The sequence below is a fragment of the Patagioenas fasciata genome, chromosome 8 (genome assembly GCF_037038585.1).
Source record: "Patagioenas fasciata isolate bPatFas1 chromosome 8, bPatFas1.hap1, whole genome shotgun sequence".
NCBI classification, from domain to species: domain Eukaryota; kingdom Metazoa; phylum Chordata; class Aves; order Columbiformes; family Columbidae; genus Patagioenas; species Patagioenas fasciata.
Window position 1 is genome coordinate 31540281 of NC_092527.1, and position 25955 is coordinate 31566235.

General features: G+C 38.7%; 1 protein-coding gene across 4 annotated transcripts in view; it reads right to left on the reverse strand.

The window, feature by feature from the left end:
- The window catches only part of SORCS1 (sortilin related VPS10 domain containing receptor 1), a 289286-nt gene that overhangs the window by 160910 nt on the left and 102421 nt on the right, over positions 1 to 25955 (reverse strand). For all 4 annotated transcript variants that reach the window (XM_071812134.1, XM_065843558.2, XM_065843559.2 and 1 more), the window contains exon 3: positions 8176 to 8275. In XM_071812134.1, coding sequence (XP_071668235.1) covers positions 8176 to 8275 — 100 coding nt within the window. The remainder of the gene's footprint in view (positions 1 to 8175; positions 8276 to 25955) is intronic.

Consider the following 25955-nt stretch of genomic DNA (forward strand, 5'->3'; position numbering starts at 1 on the left):
AGTTTTGTAATCAAGAATGGTTTTTTTGTTTTCTTCACTTTGTTCCCCTTGTACCCCAAGTACAACTAGATAGAAGGCACAATACTCAAGTACCCTGTCATTCAGTCATTCATTTCTTCATAATAACATATCTAGACAACAGAAGGGCTGAGCAATTGCAATCTGCTGGTAGACATGCACTAGATATTACACTGTCTGCTAATTAACAGATACCGCATATGACTCTGTTGCAGCCCTGGCAAGGGACGGTTGAGTTAAAAGCTCCTGTGGTCAATACTCACACATTTGTTATTTTTATGTTATTCAACAAACCATCATATGGTTACACCACAGTACCATGCTATTCTTCCCTTTAAGGTCAACTTCTGAAGTTATACATTAACAAGACAATTTCCACATTTTATGACCGAAGAAGTGTGTTCCTACCACAACAGAGCAGTGAAATGATATAAAAGTGAGATTTAGGTATGTCTCTTTAATGGCTCAAAAATCCAGAAGGTAAGTGAAAACAACCTTACTGTACATACTTTTAATCCAACTTTATGGGACAGTGAACAAACCAATTTTCCTTTGCTTGAGGCTAGTTTTTCATAGAAATAAAAACCAAAACACAATATTATGGCAACTGGCTTTTTTCCTGGTTTAAACAGCCTGTCTTACTTAGAAAAATTGATGGAGCTACAAGTCTGACAATAAGACAGGTCTGTTCTGTAGTTAGACACATTCTTGCACTACCATCAATCCCAGCTGCCTGTATTTGGCGTGCAACTAACAACATATCATTCCTCTACTCTCTAAGCTCCTGGCATATACCCTCCCTTGCCAAAAGGAATACAATTTGTTCCATAATACCTGGTAAATTGCCGAGGAATTAAAAAGGAATAAAAGAATTCAAGGATGTTCAACAAGAGACTATCTTGCATAAATTTTAACTGTCCAGTTTGTAGAAAACAGGGGTGAGAGTCAGAATGGGAATAACCCCTTTAAAACCCTCCTTGGTCTGTGTGGATCTTAGTGCTAAAGATGAATTCCATGGCTCATACTTCCCTATCATTAGTTTCAACACTCCGTGTGCCTTTGGAGACTTCTGTGAGATACAGTAGCATGCTGTAGTACTAGTTTTAGTGGGAAAATGTCAAAACTGCCACTATTTTTGATAGGTTTACAAGAGCAGCAGTAGAATAAATGGGCTTTGATTTCACTTCATATCCAAGGAGAGATATGGATGTAGAATAATGGCAAGGGCTTTGTGTGTAATGGCTATTGTGAGAGCTGTCATATACTATAGCCATGAATCACAAAGTTTGGTAGTGAATGCTGCCAGACACTTCAAAAGTCAAAATATTCACTTTGAAAGATGAGACTCTCCTTTCACTTTGTTAATATGGACCAAATACTTGTTAATTATTGGTTTCCCATGAACTCAATAGTAAAAACTAATAATACAGCATCAGCTCTTTAGTCACTGCCATTTACAGGTCTTCATTGACTCTCCAGTGAAACTCTGCCAGACTGCAGCTGTGTTAGATCATATCCAAAAGATATGAGGAACAATCTACCTTTCTGAAATAATGATAATAATAATAATAATAATAACAACAACAACAACAACAATTTGGCTTTATCTTTGTTTTCATATGGGATGGAGGGCAGAATAGACAGTCTTCTGAAATAGAAATCAAGTATTTGCCCAATTATATATTATATATGGTGCACAGGTAGAGGCATCAGTCTTGAATCTAAAGACAATACAAGCAGAAGTGAAAACTTTAATATATGTATTATCATAATGATATAAGACTTTCCAGTCACCACCAATAGTGGCTTGTATATAGCAGTAGACATACTCAATTGAATCATTATTCCTGAACTGCAAAAAACTGAAGATTTTTTAATTCAAAGGGTAAGACATGTCTCTTCCTGTGGGTAGTGAACTGTTGGCATGTGTATAGTGTTACCAGACATCCACTGAACCACCCCTGCAGTTCAAGATAATAATTCTGACTCTTGTGGGTTTGGGATTTCAACTCTCTTCTAATCAGGTTGTGAAATCTTAAGCCAAAACTGCTAAAAACTATTTAGACTTCTGTATTTAGAGAAAAGATACAAGAACCCGTATGTTCTCTCACTGGAAGACCATTGGAGAAAAGACACATGTAGTGCAATTTATCCCAAACTGCCTATTAGATCAACAAAACCAGCTGATGAATCCCACCCAACATCCTCTTGTCTCCCTCCCTGCAAAATATCCTCTCCCAAGAAAAGGTGAGGCTATGAAGAATTACTATCTGTGGTCATAGCATAGGAGACATTTAAAACAAATCTGGGTGATTCTTCATATACCCTTCCTATGCTACACAGGGTTTAATCCAGAAGTTTCATTTGATGAAGTTTATATTTCAATCTGCCAAAGACTTTAATACAAGGTGGTCCCTCCCTTCCAAAAGATAAGAAAAGACTTATATTAAGCATCTCCTTGAAATTTCCTGTGCACCATGTCATTAAAAACAAAACACCACCATTCACATCTGTGAGACAATTTCTTTTTGGTCTCTTATGACTGTCTCTTTGAAGGTTGCACTCGCAGCCTGCAGCTAACAAGGACCTTTCCTTCCAAATGAAAAGAGGAGAGCAATGGAATAATTGATTTTATCTCTGCAAGAGTGGACTGCAATAGCACTTGGGCTAGTGGCATGACCAATTGACCGTAGACCCTGAGTCTCTCACTGTGCCTAATTTGCTAAGGATGCCATCCCTTGGCAGTCACAGGATCTGGCTCAGTGTACAGTGAGGTGTGCTCAGAGCTCTACTGAGCTCTAACCTCTGCAATATAAACTGATAGTCTTGGTACTAGGATTTATAGAGGCCTACAAGGAGGACAACACTGGAAATAACTGTTTTTCACTGAGTGAAAAGAAAAAAAAAATCAAGTCCTGCCATCACATCAGACTTCTGCAAGCTGCTATGGTGAGACAAGTCAGAGAGAAGATTTTTAGAAGTGTCCCCAATCTGATTTCAGCAACTGAGGGTAGCAGCTTCTATAGAAACAACATCTGGTGGAACTGTTCATTTCTACAGTTGTTTTCTCCAACTTTCAAGTGAGTGCAAAGCACACAGGTCTGGGTCTTGCCTTTACACAGCTAGGCAGTTTACTTTCCAAGACCAGAAAGCTCCCTGAAGCAAATGAACTCATCTAATACCACAGGATACAAAGTAGCACTCAATCATTCCTATCTCAGCTAATAAGGATAAATCTCCTGTCTTGACTGAAGCAACATTTGCCAGCTATTCTCTCCATCCCCACCCCCTGATGCTAGGAAGAACAGAAGGCTGGGCCACCATTCCTTTCATTTAAAACTCATTAATAGACATGAATTTGAAGTAGTTGGGGATCTAGCCAGCACTGAAACTCATGCAATTATATTTACAATAAATATCTGTTATCTTGGAGCTACACGCACAACAGGGCAGTGTTTAACACACTGTGATAAAGGTGCAAATAGCGATCACTAAATATAAAAGAAGAGGAAGGCGTCTGTAATCCATTCATCTTTAGAGAGAAAAGAGGACACTGTACCACAAAGCAATTAAAATCTGAACAGTTGGAGGAATAAAGGGAAAATTCAAGGGAGGTCTGCAGAAAGGAAGTGGGAGAGACAACAAAACAAAAAATAACACAAAAATTCAAATCTACAGGAAATATCTGGTGCACTAGTTCTGCTAAAACAAAGTTGCTATCAGATACTATCACCCAGCATTTTATTAATTAACTGGAGACACATGGATACAAGGGGTTTGAAAGTACAAGGAACAAATGGGCTGCACAAACTGGTTCTTTGCAAAGAACACAGTGTCTGCTTACATGGATACAATGTCTGCATTAGTAGCAACACTTTTTGAAAATAAAACCTATAGGTAAGGCAATTGCAGAGTCCCGGCCACTCCTCAGGCACTTTTAATTTGCACAGGTCTATAATTTTCCATGCAATGCTTAAAAGCAACTACCTGAAAGGATTTTGTAAGAAAAGACCATAAAACAGTGCACGTGAATTTCTAGGAAGGTGAATGACAAACTTCTGTGAAAATAGATCTCCAAGACAATTACTTGAATTTTTAGTTTATTTCAGTTTATTTTTTAACCCACCAGTGCACTATTTCCAAACACTATTTCCTCATGTAGAAACATCTAAATAATTTTATTTCCCCTCACAAGAGGCTCTACGGCCCTAACAAATAAACCAATGTTGACATACCTAAGCCTAGGGAATTACTGCACATCAGGGATTCTCTCTCTTCTGGAGACTTGTTGACAAATACTCAAACATGCTTTGTGTCTTGGGAAAGATGCATGTGTTACAATTCCCATCTCCACCAATCCATGTCATCAGTCATACAACCGCGTAGTACAGTAATTCAGTGAAAAGAAAGAATATAGAAAACAAAGTTTTCCACCAGAGCTTCTACATCAGTATGTTACTCACTGTTTTCCACGGTTTACTTAAGAAAATACTGTAATTCAGAAAAATATTGAGCAACAGCAATAGGTCATTAGGTCTTCAGTTTAAACTGTAAATAATGGTTTATTTTGTTCTCATTTCTATTTTCAAAGCACCCTCTTGTAATATGACATTGCCTGCAATGCCTAGTTAAAGGATTTAATTTTGCTCAATAAAGAGACAAGAACTGGAAGTCAGAAGCTTCTTGAAAGAAATTGGCCTTCACAGACTGTGGGAAGCTCTGAAAATCTCATGTATTTATAGACACATTTTTCTAGATGGAAAAGAGCAAATAAATTAAAACAACTTATTCAACACGTTACTGTTTGTTCTTTTCCAGAATGTGAAAATCATCAGAAAATCATAAACAAATCTATTAATTATTTGAATAAATCCAATTACATGCATTCTACAGTTCATCGTTCCAACTGCTCTGCTTTGCAAGGAACAGACGAGACTACGCACAGGAGACACTTATTTTTTTTCATTAGAAGCAATCAGTATTGAGTCAGTAAAGTTCAACATCTACAGTCTGTTTCAGTGGGATTATTCCTAAAAGTTAAGCATGTGCTAAAAGGATTTTTTTTTCATAAGAAGGCAGCTTCAGTAAGTTAAGGACATGTTGGCCCCACCAATGAATTAGTGTTGTATTATAGCAAGGTCTCTTCTCCGATAGCTTCCAGACAAAAAAAAAATGCTTCATTTCTTTTCCACTACTGAAGAAGCCTTTTCTCTCTGCTGAGGAATGCCTTGCTGAACAAATAATATCAAAGGCTACAGGTGCAGTCAGAAAAAGCACTTACCAGATATATATTTTGAGAAAACATTATAGCATTTGCCCAGTGTTAACTGCAACAGTGTATAAACCCTTAACACAAACAGTATCAGTGTTACAAAATCCATCCATTTTACAGTAGTTGAGTTGTGCATCCAAAAAAAAAAAAAAAAGTCTGCATCTACTCACCCAACCCACATCAGTGAAACAAGATGCAACTTTCAGGGTAACCAGAGTTTCTCACAGTATTATCAGAAATTCAGAGGTGGGGGGGAGAAAATTGGTCTCAGAATCCATAGGTTTTTGTGAAAAATATTTTTGGTGGTAAAATGTGTAAATACATTTCTTTCTGCTTTCCATTCCACAGCAAGTATGATAAATATCATGAGTTTCAGTATTTTTGCTTTCACTGATAAAGTATTTTTAGTGTGGAAGTATAATACAACTCTACGATCTCTTCCCCACGCTTTCAATCATGGGGGACTACCTAGGTGCTTAGAGTCAAACATTTATTGGAGGAATGACCTGATGTTCCACACAAATAAACAGCATAAGCAGGACCTCCGAAAGTTCTCCCTAAAGGCCTAATGCTGCTGCTACTGAAATAAGTTTTGAAAAATCCAATCTTAGACCTTTACATAGGTCTTTTCATCACAGGAGTTGCAGTTTTCCTCTGGCACTGTCCCATATTGATTATAGGCCAACTTCAGTGCAGTCTAATGCCAGAACAGGCAGTTCCACCTCTTGACCTGAAAGCTTTTTCCTTTCACCTGTGTTTTTTGTTGTTGTTTTGGGTTGGTGTTTTTTTTTTTTTGAGCTGGAGAGGGATTAGTTTTCAGGTAGATTAGTCCTTGATCCAGATCACCAGATGGCTAAACAAACAAGGGTGGCAGTTCAAGGGAGGGAGTGGGAAGGTGCAGCCAGAGGTGGTGAAGTTTTTTTAGAGCCAGTCTGCACTTAAGTTGGCTTAACATGTTTGCAAATCCCTTAGTATCTTCTTAGGTTTCTCTGCACCACAATAGCTAAGAGTTCATGTAGATTTTGCCCAGATAAAAACCTTCTTAGTTCTAGAGAAGAGTATTATTACTCTCCAACAAACATCAGGCATGATTATATACATATATATATTATATGCATAATATACACCACACACTACAGTTTCTGAGCCAGGAGACAAACCTTTTAAACCTCAAACCCAAGGGATATTTAAGTGATCTGATAATTTCATTCTTTGGCTTTTAGTAAAAAGCTTCATTTCTTCATCAGGGGCCAGTGCAATGAGATGACATTTCATCACAAACTTGGGACCATTTAATCCCAGTCCCAACTTCCATCAGGAGATCTGAACCCACACATCTTCTTGTTTGTTTTAATTAAGGTCATTTATTTCTCCACCCTTATGCTTTTTTCCTTTTTTTTTTTTCCTAATCTTGTACAATCATAGCAACGTCAGTTGTATGATGAATTATTCCCAGGGTGAGTGAGGTGGGGAAGTAGAGGGTAAGATCAAGTGTACCCTGTCTTGTGTCTGCACCTCAGGTGGTGGTACAGACTTCCACCTACATCAATTCAAGAGAAGAAGGTGATATCAGGGTCAATTTCTTAGCAGGTCAAATGTCTCATGCCTAGAAGCATCTCCTTCTTTTGAACAAAGAGTTAAACATGAACTATAAGAGAATAAAGCTAAGTATTGTTCTCTCCAGTTAGAACAGCTCCATCTTCCCTTCACAACCTCTCTTAATATATAGAAGATTCAGTAAAATTTAAAGAGCATCATAAGTGACCTCAGCTGCCCAAATACACACAGCCTCCTTTAGAGGTGAGCCTTCATTAGCATCTTCTGATGATGCAAAACAGTTTTGCCTGGAGTAACTTGAACTTTCCACTGAGACAGAAGGCAAAAAGAGAGAAAACTTACTCTAGCCAGGTTCATGTTCCCTCTGGTAGAGTAAAGAGCTGGAGTTGGGTCTTCCACCCACTGCATGCATACTGTGACCTCATAACTCGAGAGGACAATGGCGTCACCATTGCTGTCTATTTACTTATGTTTTGTTTATTATTTTTTCTAGAACAACACATGAGGAAATCTGAAATAAAATTGCTAGTAACTTCAGGGTGATTTAAACTATTTCTTAGCTTCCACACCAAAACACCAGTGGCAATAACTGATCATCACCAAATATGAGAGTTAAACCCTTTTCTTAGGCAACATATGAAGGAAAGCATTTAAGTATGATATTGTTTGCTAGCATATCCATACACTAACATAAATAAGAATACAAGTCTTCCTCATCGTTAAAAACTATGCTTCATCACTTCCTATTGTATAACTCCAAATTAAAAAAAAAAATTGTCAAAAAATGTATCTCAAAGATGATATCAGATTCTTTTTATGAATATGTCAGAGTTATAAATTTTTAGTAGATTGTTGGTCAGTAGGGTCCTTGCATGATTAAAACCTTCTAGGCTTCAGAAGGCATGTTCTCTGTAGGAATTTGTCAAACCCTGTTCAGTTCACTATTGGGAGCACTTAAAAGACAGTTTTACATACAATCTGGTCATTGTAGATGCATTTCTGCAGTTTTAATGAGTCTCTTTCACTTTCAGATAACAAAACCATTACCATGCAGAAGGTAAGCAAACAATTACATGCAAGATACCTATTATGCCCATTCATTTAATAGCCATCTTTTGCTAATATATATTCCCTGAAGCACACTGGTAGTTAGTATAGGTGGTACAAACTGGCTTATATTTTGGTAAAGCTATGTATTTTTTCAAGGGAAGGGAAACAGTGAATTTCTGGTCATTTAAGTAGTAACAGATATTGAGGAAAGTGGGAGAAATCATTAGGACAGAAATTGCATCATAAAGTCAAAATGAACCAACCACATTATCACCTACCTTACGTTTGTTTGTTGGACAAACATACAAGTAGCTCAAAATAGTCTTCAGGCCAATTTTATCATTCAGTTTCTCATATGTTGTCCCATAATCTGTTGACCTACAATTCAAAGAGAGATTTCATAAGTACAAACACTTAATCACAAAACCACAAGTCACTTGGCCGTTTTTCAATATAAGTCATGCTTTATGTAGTGGAATGGCTCTCTAGAGCTTTTTGAATGATTCATGTAGTATATAATGATACTTAATTATATACACACAGCATCATGTGAGTGCTTATAATTTGCATTTAAATTAGATCAGGAAAAATTAAACCTACATCTTCCTAAAGCATTTGAAAATAAACATGTACAATAAGAAATGCTAAATTCTGCATATTGACGATGATAATGATCGTCAGAAAAGCCAAATACCAGACAGCAAGAGACTAAAGTTACCAATTCATTGTATATTCCAAGCTTAGACTAATTTTGTTAAGAGTATTTTCTCAGCATACTTCAAAGTAACTGCTCCAGATGATTGTTCAGTGAAACTGGAGTTCAGTTTTCTGCAATAACATAGATGTCCTTTTGAAAACCTATATACATGAGCATTACACCTACAATTTATATGGATTTTTCACAGGGACTGGCAGGGAATATGGACAGATGTGCATTGTTCTTGCTCTAAGAGCCACCATTAAGTAGTGAAAACCATACACTGCTGATATGAGGGTTGCCTGTAGAGACACTGACTACATGTCTGGAGGAAAAAACAAAAGGAGTGAACAAAACAGACTGTGCAGAGTCCCTGTAAACATCTACTCCTAATATGCAACTGGAACCAAGATCAATTATCAGCAGCGGTTTTGTTCATTATGCAGCTCATGCTTGCCTGAAGTATATCCTAATATCCAGAGAATTTAGATAATCAGCCAAATCAGTACAGTTGGTATCCGCAAATTACAGAAAAGTGACATGTATCTGGGTAACAGAGGTATTTAAAAGTATAACATTATTTTGCAAATAATAAATCCATGTCTTGTCTTTAAAATGTGCTAATGGGTTCACACAGAACTTCACTTGCAAACAGTAATGTGAATTTTCCCTTCTGCTAATCACTCCAAAATTAGTCATTCTAAACAAAACCCTAGGCACCTGTTATTTCCAGGTTCTCTCCTATCTGGGAAACAATGGCTACATTCACAAAGGAATTTAAGACACTTAATGTCTACTTTTTTTTTTTTTCCCCTCTCGGTGTGGAGGGTATTCATTTCTGGATCACGTTCCATATCTACATTTGCATCACAGCTTCTGGAATTTCAGATTTTGCAGTCAGTACATGAATAAAACAAGAAGGCAGCAGCTTGGGTTTTCACCCATTGAGATGAATTGCACTAAAATGTGTATTTGCCTTAAAGCTGAGTCTTTCTATTCAGGAATTTTGTCAAAGCATTTGCAGATATCTGTTCTGGTGTATAACGCTGACCTGTGGTCTACAACCATAGCTTTTTTCTTCCTCTCCCATCCTCCTGCCAATAAACACAGGCACCCTGTGCACATATATGACCTTTGTTGGTTAAAACATTAATGTCAAATTCTCATCTGATTGATCTTTCCCTTTTATAAGGTCATCTGTCTCAGGAGCACATATAAACTGACTGAGCTATTTCCTCAGTGGACTGAGAAGGAGGGTACTGTTATGGTTATTTCTGGTACTGAATATGTCAGAGATGTTCCAGCATTCAGATGAACGAAGCCAGAGCAGGATACTGAACACAGTCCTGTCAAGGTCTGCTGGTTCACTTTGGTTACCCTGTTCACCTCAACACGCAGTTTTCTCAAAAATTATTATTTTTGTTGAAGTCTGCCTAAAAATCAAAGCCTATCCTTTGTGAAGTTTGGGCAAATAGAGGCATTTAAAGACTAAAGCTGATTTGATGAGTTAGGAAAAATATATATTAATGAAGTAATGCAGCTCTTCTTCATACCAGTGACCGTGATTTCAAATGGGGATAGGAGTAAAGGAAATCCGACACACAAATCTTGCTTTGAAATAGTTAAAGAAAAGCAGACAGTACCCCTGCCACAGCACAGGTAAACAGATGTCAAAGGCCTATGGCAAATGATACTCTTAGAATTGCCAGCCATTTCTCACTTCAAATCTCTAGGCAATTATTTTGCATTCATAGCTTTATTTACAGGTAATGTTACATACAGAAGGAAGTCTGTGCTTCTGTCACCATCCATAAAAGCAACTGAAACATTGGAAAGCTTAGAAAAACTTTTTTTTTTTTTTGTTTGTTTGAGATGAACTAATACACAGGCAAGGAAGCTACTGTTAGATCTTACTGTCATTATCATGTTCAAAACAGGCAACAGCCCATCCTTCTACCTGCCCTGGTACAAGTTGTTGTCTCTTACACCACTTTACAATTGATCTTCATTTTAACAGGAAGGTAAATGTTACACAACAGCAGATGGGTACCTAGAAGTGCTTTAAGACAAAGAAATAGTGATAGATACACACAGAACGATGGAACAAAAGAATTCTATCAATTTAGAGACTGTGTACATGCTCCCATTAAATCCATGCCAAATTTTACCAGTAGCTGTTTAGAATAAGACTACCTATTTTTTCAGTAAAGCAGAATCATTTTTGCAAACACTCAAGAAGACAAACATTTTAATTATTAGTAGTTCATTTGACAGCATAAAAAAATACCAAAACAGTGGGACTGAAGCTCTGACTTCCCTGAGTCATAAATTAGAACAAAACTAGAAACACAGAATAATTTATATTTTGCAAACTATTTGCAAGAAAGTTGACATTTAAATAACTTCATTATTATTCATTGACAGGACTTTTTGCTCTCCTCCCGTCAGGGTAAATGACATTTCTATTACAGTATTATAATAAACTCCTGCACATTTTAAATAAAGTCACTGAATTCCATTAGTCCACCTACTGTCATGAATATATCTCAATCCATTCCTACCAATATTTCACAATTATAATGGGCATTCTGAATCAACCAGTAATATGAACCCTATGGAAATTTTCTTCTTTCTCAAGAAGCGCAGACTGAAATTCAGAGGACTGTCAGTTTGAATATACAGATTAAATAAATTCCATAGCAAGTTGCTGTTTATTCTCCTTCGTTACAAATTTAAGGTTGTCTGTACTTATTTTACATAGGCTGCTGAACACTTGAAGAATCAACCAGTTGATTGTTTGGTCAAGGTTTCTTTTGCAACAAGATCTTTCTGGAACAGTCCATGAGAAAAAAAAAAAAAAAAGTGACATATAGACTTCAAGCTGTGTAACATAATGTCTCTTGTCTACTAGAGTGCAGATTTCTTCCCATAAAACACATATGTTAACAGATAAAGTTCCTTGTTATGTGACATCATTAAGAAGCAACCACTTTAACTGGCACCATTTACTATTTATTTTATATTTCTTTTCCACCAGTTATGCCTTGTTTTCAGATATTAATGTTGCTGCTTAGCACACCTCCACCATGAGAAGATGGTCTATATATCATGTCCTCACCCCCCTTCTGTTCAATTTGCTGCTCTAACTGCTGTCTGAGTCTCAGCAGCCCTAGAAGGCAGGACCAGAAGCATCTGTAGTGCTGTTAGAGAGCAGCAAAGCAGGGCAGCCTCTCAAAACCAGAAACAGAGCAGAGATGGACTCTAGCTTGTTTTTCACTTCTACACATGAATTCACCCCTGGCAGCAGTCAGGTGTTGTAAGTAGGAAACAGCAATGACTATTAGATCATCTGTTCCAACCTCCTGCATAACAACATATGCCACCTGGTTTGCCTCCAAAGGGACTGGCTGGTTGAGCACAAAATTTGCCAGTTGCTATCATATTAATCTCTACATGAGTAGATGTTTTGGATAGAAAGCTTTCGGATCACAGAAGGCAGAACTGTGAAGTCAAAGGCTGCACTTACAAAAGGCTTTCACTGACCAAGTTTTTGAATAGAGGAATAATTCGGACATTAAAAATTATCTTTCATGTCTGAATGTGAAAAATACTGGAGCTGGTAATTCTAGGGAGTATTTGTATTCCTGTGTGCAATGTTTTAAGCCTATTTGTAAACTGCTGTATAGTTGTTGACTTTTGCATTTTTTTCTTTCTGGGGATATTTCTAGGCTGAAGTGCTATTCCCTCATCACTTAGATTGAAACTCTTTCCTTTAAGGTTTTATAGCCAAGTACTAAAGTTTCTCATTGATTTTTGCCATGCCACCATGTTTCACAAAAGCTAGTAATGTCAAAGTCTTCTTCAACAGCTAACCACTTCAGTTCACATGTTCTTCCTATTAAGCCTTTCAAAAGCCATTGATAGATGTCACTTTTCGTCTGATGCCTGTTTTGGTTTAACTCCTTCATGTGTAACCCTGGTATTTTTTCCAGAAAGTGATAATGTCTGATCTCAGCTTTTCTCAGGAGGAACTGGGAGTTGTGTGCAGGGAGTTTTGTTTGGTTGGTTTTTCTCCCATTCTTTATTTTCATAGAAAGTTACTCTTTACAAATTACCTTGCTTCACCTGGATGCTTCTCACCAAAGACTGTATTTCTAACTCATTGTATAAGTAATTCCCCAAAGACCTTTACCATTTCTAATAGGAACTGTTTGCCTAGCTCATAGACTCTGACATATTTTGAGGGGAATTTTACATCTCTACACTGAAAACCAATTACAAGATATAAACACAGTGAAACCTGTGTCCTTGGACACAGTTTCCACGTAGCAAAGACGGAGACTTTGCTCTCGTTTGTACAGTTTTCTCTCCTGAGGTCACACTCTGAATGGCTATTGGTCCCCACAGCACACAGGTTGTCACATTAGAAAATACGGGGAATTTTTCCCCATGAACATTTTAAGGCAGGACACAGAATTTTTAAATAAAACTCCTGTATCTCATTGAGCAGCCCAGGCCTTTCACCACTGCACCGATTAGTGTCCTTGACACATTGCTGCTGCCACAGGCCTTTCTGCAGCTTGGGACCAGCCATACTGTGTCTTTATGCCTACCCCGGCCTCCTCTTCCTCACTTCACTAATGCATCTTGGCTGATTTTTAGCTATAGCTCATTGGCTTTAAGCAGGGATTAAGCTAAGGTGAAGCTAGTCCCAAGAGGTTTTTTTTGCCTTCATAAGAGTTTGGTTTAAGAGGGCAGAGTTAAGTGGCCTGATAATAGTGACAAGCCAAAGAGCTGGGTAGCATTTCTTCAAACGTCTGTACTGGCACTGCATATGTCACAGCATTAACACACTTCACATTCACCCTGGCAGATTGAAATTAACTTTTAAAGACATCTCCAGGGTAAAGAAAAGGAAGAGATTTCAAAACTCCAGGGACCCACATGTCTCACTCCTTAAGTGAAGACATGTCTGATGACTTTTTTCTCATGAGGCCCCAGCAGGCTGGCAAGTATCACTGTTCCCACTTCCTAGGTGGGGGGGAACAGAGGGAAAGACTAGATAACTAATCCTACATTTGAAGAAAGTCTGTGACAGAGCCAAATGCAAGTGCCCTCAGGCTCCACAGACTTTCCACTCTACCCTGACAGCATAAGTTTTCTGGAGTTTCATGTGTGTAAAAAAGGATTGGCAAGAGCCTTAATATCAATGTCAAAAGGAAGAAATACAAAACTAAATATAGTTTAAATGTGCATTTTAAAACCAATTTAAGCTTTCATTTTGAAAATGTCTTGCTTCTAGTTTGAGTTTTTACTAGAAATTAAGATATTAATTTTTATATGACTTTACCAAAATGTGTACTTTTTCCCTTACAGAAAAAAATTTCTCATCACAAAGTAGTTTCCCATCTACAGAACCCATCAAAATTACTTGGGGGATGAGAAGAAGCAAAAAAAAAAAAAAAAAAACCACACAAAACCAAACAATATGAAACTATGAAATAGACATTTCTCTGCATAATCAGTTAAATTAATTCCATTTTCTTTTTAATCAACTTTTATTTGGCGTAAACTAAATGAAAAGAAATATACACATTCAAATTTCTTGCAATTTTTTGGCTTAATATAGTTCAGATGATTATTGCTATAAATAATTTAAAGATGTGACGAGTAGTAGGAGCAGCTGATATTTTCTCAGCCAATCCAGAGTTTACATATTGCATTGGATAGTTATTCAAATCTCACCCAAATCAGAAAGAAAGGAAATAAAGGGGGTGGAGACTGAGTTATTTCCCCTTAAAATAATGGCTGAAGAACTTATCTTCACTGTTATTTTAGTTGAGAGTTAGTAACTCAAGTTAGCAACTTAAGAGAAGAAGGCCTGTCTCTCTGTCTCTTCTGTATCTAGAGACCATCCACCTCTTTGCATATATGTAGTTAAGGGTGTGCCAGAATCAGCATCCATGTGGCTAAACCTCCATCTGCTCACACAAGCTGTAGGTACAGGTCACAATTTAATAGCCTGTTACTGGCTGTTGCCCCTGAGGGCAAGGTATGTTAACAGTAGAAGGAATTGGTGTTTTCATCTCCATTGCTTGAGTGGCATAGAAGATGCCTCTCCAGAGCTCTCCCCTTCAAATCTCCCTTCCACCTGCAGCCTGAAAGACTCATCTCTAGCCCTCACTGACAGAAGCAGCAAAAGTCAAGAAGAGTGCAGGGAAACTGGCAATCATAATCACTTTAACTGTTCTAACCCAATGGCAGGTGAAAGGTGCAGCAAGAAACAAAAGGGCAGGCATCAAAGCAAGACCTCCACTTGACCCTCTCAGTGAAAGACCCAAGAGGTTGGCACTAGCAGTGTTCTGGCTGAAACACCAGTGCAATCTCTCCTGTCCTTCCTATAAGCCATTTTGTGCCACAGTGCCTGGTATGCATGTCAGAAGGATCTGTAACTCCAGTAGGAACACTAATTTTTTGGGACCTAATTAATAAATACCAAAAGTTGATACATTATTTACACTTGTGCATCTGACTGTATGTGCACTACAAGCATTTTCTCCTTCCCTAAGTCAGTAGTGCTATTTTTCAATATTTTTTTCCATTTGCCATGCCAGCATTATTTTTGATGAAAGAGAAAGAAGAAAGCAGTTAAAGGAATTAAATCTTACTGGTAACAGACCTGCTCCTTGCTACCTCAGATAATTTTTTGGGATCAGTGGACCACAAGTAGAAATGCACTGGTATGGAAGATCTCCCTGTCCACCTGACTCTCTTATCAAAGTGAACAAGCAGGCTAGGACGCCAATTTCCACCCTTCTTTCATCAGAGTATTATCTACCAGGTGACAGTGCAATTCAGAATGAAGCCATTTCCACTGGTCCAGCCTGACTCAAGGTTTATGGTCATCAACAAAAACAACAAAAAGTCTCAGCTTATCTGTGACATATTGAAGTTGTTCTTCCTTACATTTAAATTAAAAGATGGCTTTTGAATTAGAAGGATTGAAAATGACTAATGATTCTTCTTGCCATATGTTTACATGGGGCATACTGACATCACCGTGCTCTTAATGCCAAATTCTTGCTTATAAAGTGGTTCTTCCAGTGTTGCATCTTCCCATTTCCATCCCAGTCTGGTGTAAATCACACAAATAGCTAGGACTGCAGCCCAGTAATCATCACGCTATTAACTTTCTAATTGATGGTAATGGCCAGAATAAATTTCAGGCACCCCAAGGGGTGGTTAATGGATTTTGTAGCTTGAGGGCAGAGCAACAGGAAGCTTTTCCATTAATCAGTGAAATGAGACAACCATACATGTCCTACATTCCCCATCCCATCATAACACTGAGGTCATTGCAGCTTTGTTGAAAAGGAGGGTGTTGCCAGGCAAAAAAAAACCCAATCCTCACAGCAGGCTGAGCTCAGTTACAAGGTTTGATGTACCAGCTCAGCAGAGCTATGTTACTTAGCATCCATAGTCACATTATACATTCAGGAAACTGCTTTAGCCTATCTCCAGTTAAAAGCAAGAAGGAGCATCACTGTGTCATAAAAAAGTTGCAGGTTTTTAGTACATACCCTGCAGAAGAGGTTTTCTAAGCTAGCACCATCCAAGCATTTACAACACAATATGCAAACTTCGTTCTATCCTGCCAGTACAAATCAACAGCTAGAAAGCTTAAAAGATCCAGACAGCTCAAACATTATTATCAAAATCATTGTCCAAGGTTCTTGCTTGTTATACTGGAGTAACTCCCAAAGACCAGTAGCATTTTAAAACCAGTTACAAATGTGCCTCATGCATTAATTTCTGTTAAAGTTAGTTGGATGATGGAATTCACATCCTTCAGGCCATGCTTTTTTTTTTGCCCTGTTTTAAACTGTCATGATACTCAAAATCTGGATAGAATAAGAATACAGCTGGAAAAAAGATTAAACAAAAAGTTTAAAAATTCCAGAGTGTTTCATGCCACTAGTGCCAGCATTATCATTATACATTCAATTGAATATTTTATATTACAGTCTGGTTTTCACTCCACATGAAAAAAAGCTCAAATGAAACAAGGTGAAGATCAAAATGAAACACACTTTTAGTTTCAAATCATTCTGACATTTTCTGTCAAGATTTCATTTTTAAAATATTGCAGAAGATATATCTACCTGATGCTGCATTTCCTAGCAGAAAATCATTCCATTGAAAAGACTTCGATCAGTTCTCTGGGTCCTAGGAGTGAACAGGCTAAGCTGTTCGCTAGACTGTTACTCTACCACATCACCTAAGAAAGAATTTGCTGTTGCTGGATTTAAAAGTTGTGTTAGTAGATTACTTGGGTTACTGTACCCGAGATTTACTAAAGCAAGCTCCAAAGCAGGCGAATACAAGGATTGTTACTTTTCTTTTCTTTTTAAAACTATTTGAATGATGCAGCTGTACCATTTGTGTGAGTTTCAAATAATATCTGTCACCCTGAGCCATCACACAGCTTTATTTTTTCCTGTTGGTTGGTAGAAGCATATTTATCACTATGTATTGTCAAGGATCAGTGGGTTATAAAGCTTGCTATTTATAGCTACTCTTAGGGTATCGAGCAGGTGACATAATTTGTTCCTTTGACATCTAACCTCAGGTCATCTCCAGTAGCAGAGGATGGATTTTTACAGGAAATGAAATGAAAGTACACAGCAGAAGATTAATAACATTTCCTAGGCCTGAGGAGAATGTATGCCCCCAATCACTCTGCAGAAAAAATGGTCAGGAGCATGTGCTGTGTATTAAAAATAGAGCAAGATGTGGTGAAGGTGAGGTGTTCAAACAGTCTATTAGCAAATGGATACACCAGCATTTGTGTATAGAGGAACAGCAGGCTGATCGTCTAGAAATGAGTTCAGTTCTTCTGGTTCTTTGATTTTGAAAGTCATCTTTAAGTCAGTGCCAGCTACAGATAAAATGGGATCTTGCTTTTATGTTACTGTTAAGTGACAAAAGGAAGTTAAAGCTAGGCTGTAAATTCCATATCAGATACATCTTGCACAAGATCAAACTACAATTTTGCCCTGCATTGTAAAAACATCTTGTATTAATTATATTTTCAGTCTGTGAGAAAATACAGACTGCAGATTGAAACATCTTGAAAAGATTGCTTGATACTAAAATCCTTACTGATGGGCCATATTGGTCTACTACTCACAACTTATATTCAAGAGTCTTTAAAAAATGTTGAATTTGACCAGAAGATTCACTCCCACCAAGTCATGTGTTTTTAACTTATTTGGAATTAAAATTATGAGAAAGGTACCTGAGACAAGTTATGAGACAAGTACCTGAGAAGTTCTTCTACCTTTTCATAAGAGACCTACCATCCTCAGCCACCACCAATTCCTTTAAAAAAAAGGCGTGTTGTCCCACATGCTCATAAGTCAGCGAATACAGCATCACTGACCCCTAAATATCACACGTGAGCACAATAGCTGTGTAAACCCCCAAATTTACGTCTAATGCAACAGCGTGCCTCCAGAGGCCATCACTTTCAGGCATATCAGTGCTGTATGCTAACACAATCATGCAACTACTAGTGCAATAGATTTAATCAGGCTGAAATATGTGCATACTACTACACTGGGCACAGCTGGTGGAATATATTATATGTGCCCACTCACATTCCTATCATAGGAAGGGGAGGCAGCATTAGTGGGTGGCGGGGGGGAGGGAGAGAAACAAAACAGCTATCATATGCTGAACAGATGAGATCTCAATCTTCACTTCCAGGCTATAGACAATGCAGACCACTTAGCTGCTAACCCAAAGAGCTTATCTGGCTGTATTTATGGAGTATTTTATGTGCCACATGCAAGCGTTCCATGTCCCAAAACAGCTGGAAAAAGTCATGCTTATCTCACCTGTATGGAAGCCAAGTCTGGTAGAACAAGAGTTATAAATTATAAACGGTTCAAATTTGCACTTTGAATCACAAAGGTCATACAGCTACATAAAGATAACACCCTCAAAAAGAACCTTCATAAGTCCCTGGACATCTGTCTGAGAGATGCTTGCCAAGCCCTGTCCTTCTGCTTGATGGAAAGTCACTGATAAATGGCCATAAGTGGAAGGTCTTCAATTTAGTTTTGATTTATTAAGGCACAATTAGAACAGGCACATTAAGGAACAGTTATCACAATAGCCAAACACTGGAACTGTCATTCTGGATGGTGGGGAAGGGAAGGAGGCAGGAATAGGTGCAAGATTTTAAATGTGTAGTTCAACTGAGGAGCAAGTATGTCACAGGTATGTCTAAAAACCCACTTTCAGCATTATCTACACACATGCCTCCACCATCTATCAAACTGGCTGCCAGAAATCTGACCATCTGTTGCTTAAAGGTCCAGTAGCAGGTGAAATAAGACCAGACAACTCTGACCAATTCTTCTAGGTCTCCACAGATCAACCCCCTGCCAAAAGTGCACTGAATCTCCCTTCTCCAGTAAATTAGAATTGGAACACTGTAAATACAAAAAACATAGTCAATGATATTTCATTCCTTCAGAATAAAATTCTCGATTCAGCCCATCTAATCTTCGGGTGAGTAAGATACATTGACCTTCACATCATGTGTGGTGTTTTTTTTTCCCTATCTCCATCCTCTTCCCCCATTTAAAAATTTATGGTTACCATTTAGTCTGATTTCAATTTCCTTTAATAATATGTGCAACTGATGTACATTTAAGTGAATTTAATCATGTTGTAGTGACAGGTTTAGCTTAAAGCGGGGCTTCATTTAGAACTATCAAGTAAATTTCTCTTCAAAAGGTCAGTTTAACATTTAACAGGAGGGCCCATTCCAGACAAATTAGAATTTGCTTCACTTGTTTCAAGTGCAAACATTCCTCAAGCCCACTTCAGAGGCACGTCAATCAAAAGAGAAAAGTGTCAGGTGCCCAAGGGATGAAGTTCACTGATGCCTCCTCCCTACACATCCAGCCCAATGGCTGCTCAGACATGTGGGGCAAAACTGAAATATTCCTGCCCCACTGTTCAAGGACTGGGACTGGAGCCAGACAACAGCACAGAAAGCTGCAAAAGCAGAGCTGGGAGTGTCTAGGCAAGACCCTGACAAGTCAGACTTCTCATTTCTAATGGCTGCAGCAACAAGAATGCAGTGGGAACAACCTTGCGTGCTACAGAAAGGGGTTATTGTATGTGTGTCCCATGAGAATTTATTATTGCTTCCATTCCTGACAGAGGCAGTTCAGCTTTCCAGGACAGTGGCACGGTAAGCAGAGAGGTGATACCTGTAATGTTGTTTCAGCAGCACCCTCAGCAGTAGCCAAATATTTTCCTATAGCTGGAGATGGTCCTGCCTCCATCCTAGGAAGACAAGTGCCCTGCACCAGTCACTCAGACAACTCTTCCACAAAATAGTAGAAGACATTCAAAACCCACCTGGACACATTCCTATGTAGCTTCATCTAGGTGTTCCTGCTCCAGCAGGGGGATAGGACTAGATGATCTTTTGAGATCCCTTCCAATCCCTGACATTCTGTGATTCACTTTACTAAAAGGCTTCACAGGAGCATTACCACAAGTCCTGAGTGGACCACATGTGGCAGGTACTACCTTCTCTTCTCTGACTGGGACAGAAAACCAGCATGCACTTTTTTGTTTTGTTTTTCCCAAGAGTCTTCTCCAGAGTTCCAGTCAAACCGCTATGTGTAGAGAGAATTTTCTACCCTTGTTGAAGCTGGCCTGAGCAGCACAATCTCTCAAGTTTTACACAGTCTTTATCAGGGGACCACCTCATAAAATCACAGGTTCCCAGGTTTGTAACTCTGTAACATATACCATAGGATCAAGTTTGGTAAGTTTCTCAGTTCCAATCTTACATTACCACAGAGAGTTGAAATTGACAGTAGCATAATCCGTTAACACACCTCCTCTGTCTTGAATTTGCTTTTTGATACATTTATTTTATCGTGTCTAATTCCTGTAACAGAAAAGAGAGGAAACAAGCAATCCCTGCCTTCCTTGAGACTTTTGTGGTTTTACAAGTCTGACATATCCCGATTAGTTATCAGTTTCCAGACCAAAGGCTTCTCATCAGCTCAGTCATTCCATCCACACAAATCACACACATCCTGGCCCATCCGTACTGTTCTTCTCCAAACCTTCCCTACTTCTAACACACACTTTTTCAAAAAAGACTGAAACTGGATGCAAACCAGTATTCCTTTTACAAGTGTATGGTTGCTGAACCAAGAACTCAGTTCTGGAGTTTAACCGCTTACAAGATCTTCAAGATTAACCTGCTGTTATGCGAAAAAGTGGTGCATAGACAACTGACGTGAATCACACATCTGAGCTCCGAAGTTGCTCAACAGACTCAGAATGTGCCTACCCCCATGGATTCAGCAGGATCTTGTGGTGCTAAAAGTCCCTTTGTTCACACTTCCTTGGAGGCAGCAAGAGTTATCCTGCTAGGAGGCAGGAAAATATTCTGTGGGAGTCCAAAGCAAGTTCAACGCAAAAAGGGGAGAAAAGCTACCTCTCTGCCGTGCCCTCTCTGTACCCTGCAACTGGCACAATCACAAATAAAAAGAAGGAAATAACTTGTAGCATTTGAATATTTGAACTAGTAGCCTCTAGAGAACACACAGTAACAAGATCCCGGAGCACCTCCACATTGCTGCCGAGCCTTTTGTTGGTAACAGTCACTGAGACTAAGACATCCTCTTACTGTCGTACCCATACAAGAATGTAACGGGTCCTAATAGACTTTTTCATTGGAAATAAAGTTTTCCCTCAGGATGTTTTACATCAGGTGACAGTTCCTGGATAGAATCAAAACATCCTCCAGGGACATATCCAACCTTCTTAGCCAGCTGGCTGACAGAATGACATCATCTGTTTTGTGACAAGTTTCACAGTGTTTTTCATTGCTGTGTTTTATTACAGTTTCAGAAGTGCAGAATTCCTCAAACTAGAAATTCTATTTTCCCAGCCAGCTAAGTAAGTTGACCATGGTGTATATTTCCCCTGTCAACTTCCAAGCTCTCCAGGAGTCCTAGAGAGGTTTCAAAGAGTACCTTCGACATCTGTACTGTCACTGTCTGAGCAACCTTCATTATTTCATGGGCTTGTGTTTCTGCCCAGAAGCGGTGATTGAAAGAAAAACAAACCAGACCCAAAAAACCTCCAAACAAAACCACACCAAAACAAGACCTCAAACACATTGAAAGTTCAGTGATAAAACTGAAATTAAGTTCAGTTATCTGCAGGGTTGCTTGGAAATATTTCAGACATGTTTTCATGTTAGAAAATGCCAACCTGCCAAAGCAAAACTTTTCAGAAAAGCACATGAATGGAATTTCCTGGCAGAACATCAGAAGGGACAGATTAGTTAGCTCTACGAAGATACCCACCTGAGATGTGAAAGGTCTAGGCTTTTGTGGAAGGAAAGGACAGCATACAGCAAAATATCAGCTAAAGTACTGACACTTTTGTAGCTGTCTAAGCATTAAAACAACAGCTGGAGCTGTTATTGCAGCAACCACCAATACACTGAGTTTCTATCAAATAATCATTTTACAGCAAGGCAAACACTGAGATAAAGTCATTCTTGAATGACACAAAATTTCAATTTAGGAGCCTCCTCAATCTGAACAGAGCTTTTTGAGCCACTATACTACTTATTATTGTGGGGTGATGCTCTCCGTCAGCTCTTCGAACTCTGTGTGTAGGACAGAAAGAGATGTTTAATAATGCAACTACACCCATGATTATGGGAAGAGTAATAGATTCACAAGCAATTTGACTAATCAAGCTGACAAAGTGATTGCATTCAAAAAGGGAAGGACTCTCCCAGCAGCAGTTCATTAAAATAAAAAGTTCATTTTTCTAGTGTAACAAAAAGGATTTACTGGTCCATAAAAAGGAAGGAAAGGGAATAGCCTGAATAATCTCAACTATGAACAAGATATAGATAATAAAAATTAGGTGTAGGGTACAGCTAAGACTAGTCTGGCTCTTCTGGCTTCATTGCCAAGGATCAGCAAATAAAATCAGCAAAAATGGAAGCCCTTGTACCTATAGAATGCTGGTGAAGAGAACTAGGAAATAAGTAAGGAGAAAAGAGGCTTAGGAAAAGCTGTCTCTTAAGTGCACTTAAGGATCATTAAGGGACATTAACTGAATCAGGTAAATCAGGTAAACGACAGGTGTTGACTGGAGGTTGAAGGAGTAATTGTGTTTGCAGAACTGTGTTACAATCCAAACTAGTTCAAACCACCATGAAAATCCCTAAGAAAGGCATCCAAGTGGGACAAATATTCCCAAATGCTGAAAAAAAACAGCCAAAAAAGGGACTGCTATCCAAAGACTTACTTTATGGCTTGGTCAGTGATGGTGGGAGAGTCAAAGGAATCTGAGCATGAAAGAGAAATTGCACATCTAAAATTTCTTATTGCAACACCAGATACAAAAACCTTTGCTACAAAAAACTGCCCTGAACTACTTTACCATTGGGTATTCCACACATGGTTTTATCACCTTGAGATTTGTAACATTCTTTCTAAACACTGTCTTACTGTTTAAACAAACAACCAAACAAAAAAAAATCAGTTTGAGGAAACTTACCTTTGTATTCACCAGTGGTTTACATACACCAAAAGAAAAGAGCACATGTTACCATGTTTCTTCAGCTGATAAGCATGGAAGAATACAAACTGTATTTAGGCCAAGACTCAGGAAGATAATTGAATTCTGCAGGACAGATGTAGCCATCAATGCTGGGAGCTTTTATTGGCCAGGAAGTGGAAATACGTCTACTCTTGGGACCAAAACTCTTACATTCCCACTTGTACATTCCAGACATTTACAATCCTTTGGGAAATTCCTCTGGATTATAGGTCTCAGTTCTGCTTTACTGAGTTTACTGAGGACAGTCAGGGAAAAATGCCTGGTGTTATTTCTGTATGTTTGAGCCAGAAAGACCTCAAACATGTTTTCCGAGGGCAAGGTGGGCAGGGAAAAGAATCTTATTCTGTAAGGAAACAGATAGGGACAAACGGAAAACTCTAGTAAGTGCATTGTCAGCCCTGAAATACAAAGCCACTTTTGCTTCTGTAAGTTAAGGCTATTGAGCTAGATCAGAAGCTGAACTGTCTTCAACAACTAGACATGTGCATAATGATTAACTCCCAGCTCATCTAAATAAAACCTTCAAATAAAACACTTCCTTTGGGTATTCAGGAAGGGAGATACCAGCTCAGCTAATTAGACATGGTTGTCACAAGAGCTAATCAGCATACCTATATTCATCCCAGTGATCAGTACCAGCAGGGGAATTATATCAAAATGAACCAGGGAATGAAGAAACAACACCTTTGGGACCTACTGGACTGTAAGTCTTTGGCTGACAAAGGGAAAAAAAAAAACAAAACAAAACAAAAAAACAAACAAACAAACAAAAAAACCAAAACACACAAAACCAAAACAAAACAAACCCACAAAACACCAAACAAAACAAACAAAAAAAGCAGGAAAAGCATCAGCAGGTAAGAATAAAGTTTGCTTTAGAAAATTAGCAGTGAAGACAGGTATAAAAGTATAAGTGATTCTTCTAGCAATTAATAGACTACCTGATCTGCAGTGCTGGTGGGCAACTCAGTAGTAAAGAGACTACTTTAGGGGAAAGCACTGGTGACTAAGCACAATAAATTATTAATCACAGAAAGTCAACCTAGAGTGCAGCAAATGACAGTTCTAGAACACAAACAGTGATTAAATCACATACACCTTGGGACTGGGACTAGATCTCTGCTCTCTATCTCCAGAAAAACCCATTTCTAGTCTATTATTTCAACTAATGCAACAGTCTTTTTATACTAAATGAAGACATTATTACTTGTCTCCTCAGTGACTCTGGCAGAAAGGCAACACTAACAGTACATCTTCCTTACTGTACCACTGGGCATAACTCAGCTCATAAAGCTGACAATTCCTTCCCAATTCAGAGGACAGCAAGTTCAGCTCTTTGAGTGTAACTTACCTCATTTCTGCAGGAGTCTGTCAGTAGAAGAGTTATGCTGCCAACTCTGTTCCCACAAAGAATCTAGGCATCTTGGCAGTTTTTCCCATCTTTACTTTTTTTTTTTTTTTGCATTTAGACATTACAGAGCAATATTTAAGATACAGCTGAGTTTCTGAAGAAGTTGTTCTGTGAGCTCAGCGAATTAGCAGCAGCAAGCTTCAGCCTTTTAGCAGGACTACTGCCAGCTCATGATCTGAGCAGATGAGATTCATCTCCCACAGGTCTGTGCCACAGCTATACAGCAATGTTACAGCCACATACTAGGCACAGTTGGTGACAAAAATATATCAGGGCAACAACCTGCACCCACTACACCAGAGCAAGAGATTGGCCGTGGCACCCTGCTGAAGAGCAGGAGCTAGGCTTGATCAGAAGAGTCTAACAGTTACTGTGGGATGTCTGATGATTTTTTTTCTCCTTTTTGTCTCCCAGAGATGGCACAGTCATCCTGGTAACACATCACCAAGGTCAACAGCCCTAGCTGGCCAGTGATCAAACTTACCCAGCTGCATGCATTTAATTTTTGTGACAGAGCACAGCAGTTGTCCATCAGATATATTAAAAAACAAAAAAAAAAAAAAGAAAAAAGAAGAAGAGCCCTTTAGCCTCAAATGCTTCCTTAGACCTTACCTCTGCCTTAGCATCTCCAATCACTTGGGACAATAAGCCTATTCACACTATTGAGGCAACTGAGTTTGATTCTCCATAAAGCCCTCTGGGTTCACTAATCTCTCTTATTAACTTCACCCCCTATTCACATACTTCAGGTCTCTCCTAGGAATCAGATGCAAACAGCAGATGGTGTGAACTCCACCAAGAAGTAGGGCAGAAAGCTGTCAGTCATTGCCTGATGCACCAGCAACTCTTTCTTCCCCACTACATCAGGCTCACCTGACTTGCTGGATACTCAGCTGCAACAGTCTAGTGCAAGTGCTGCTTTCATAGGAGGTACATTACCGGCAAGTGCGCAAACAAACAGGAAGGAGCATCCAATTTTACAAATACTAATTCAATTTATAAGAATTTTGCATACTTATGGATGGCATGGGGGGGAAAAACAAAAGCACAAAAAACAACATTCTGTCAGGATGACAATGCCCAGTGGGTTGTTGTTAAGGCATGTATGTGATGACTGTCAAGCACAGGCCAAATACACATGTAAATTAAGGCTCTAAGGTAGCTGAGATGTTGCTGATTCACTCAGCATCCTCTGCCCGCTTCCTGGATGAATTAGAGCTCATTAAGTGCAGCTGGAAGACATTGGTTCCTAAGTGAAA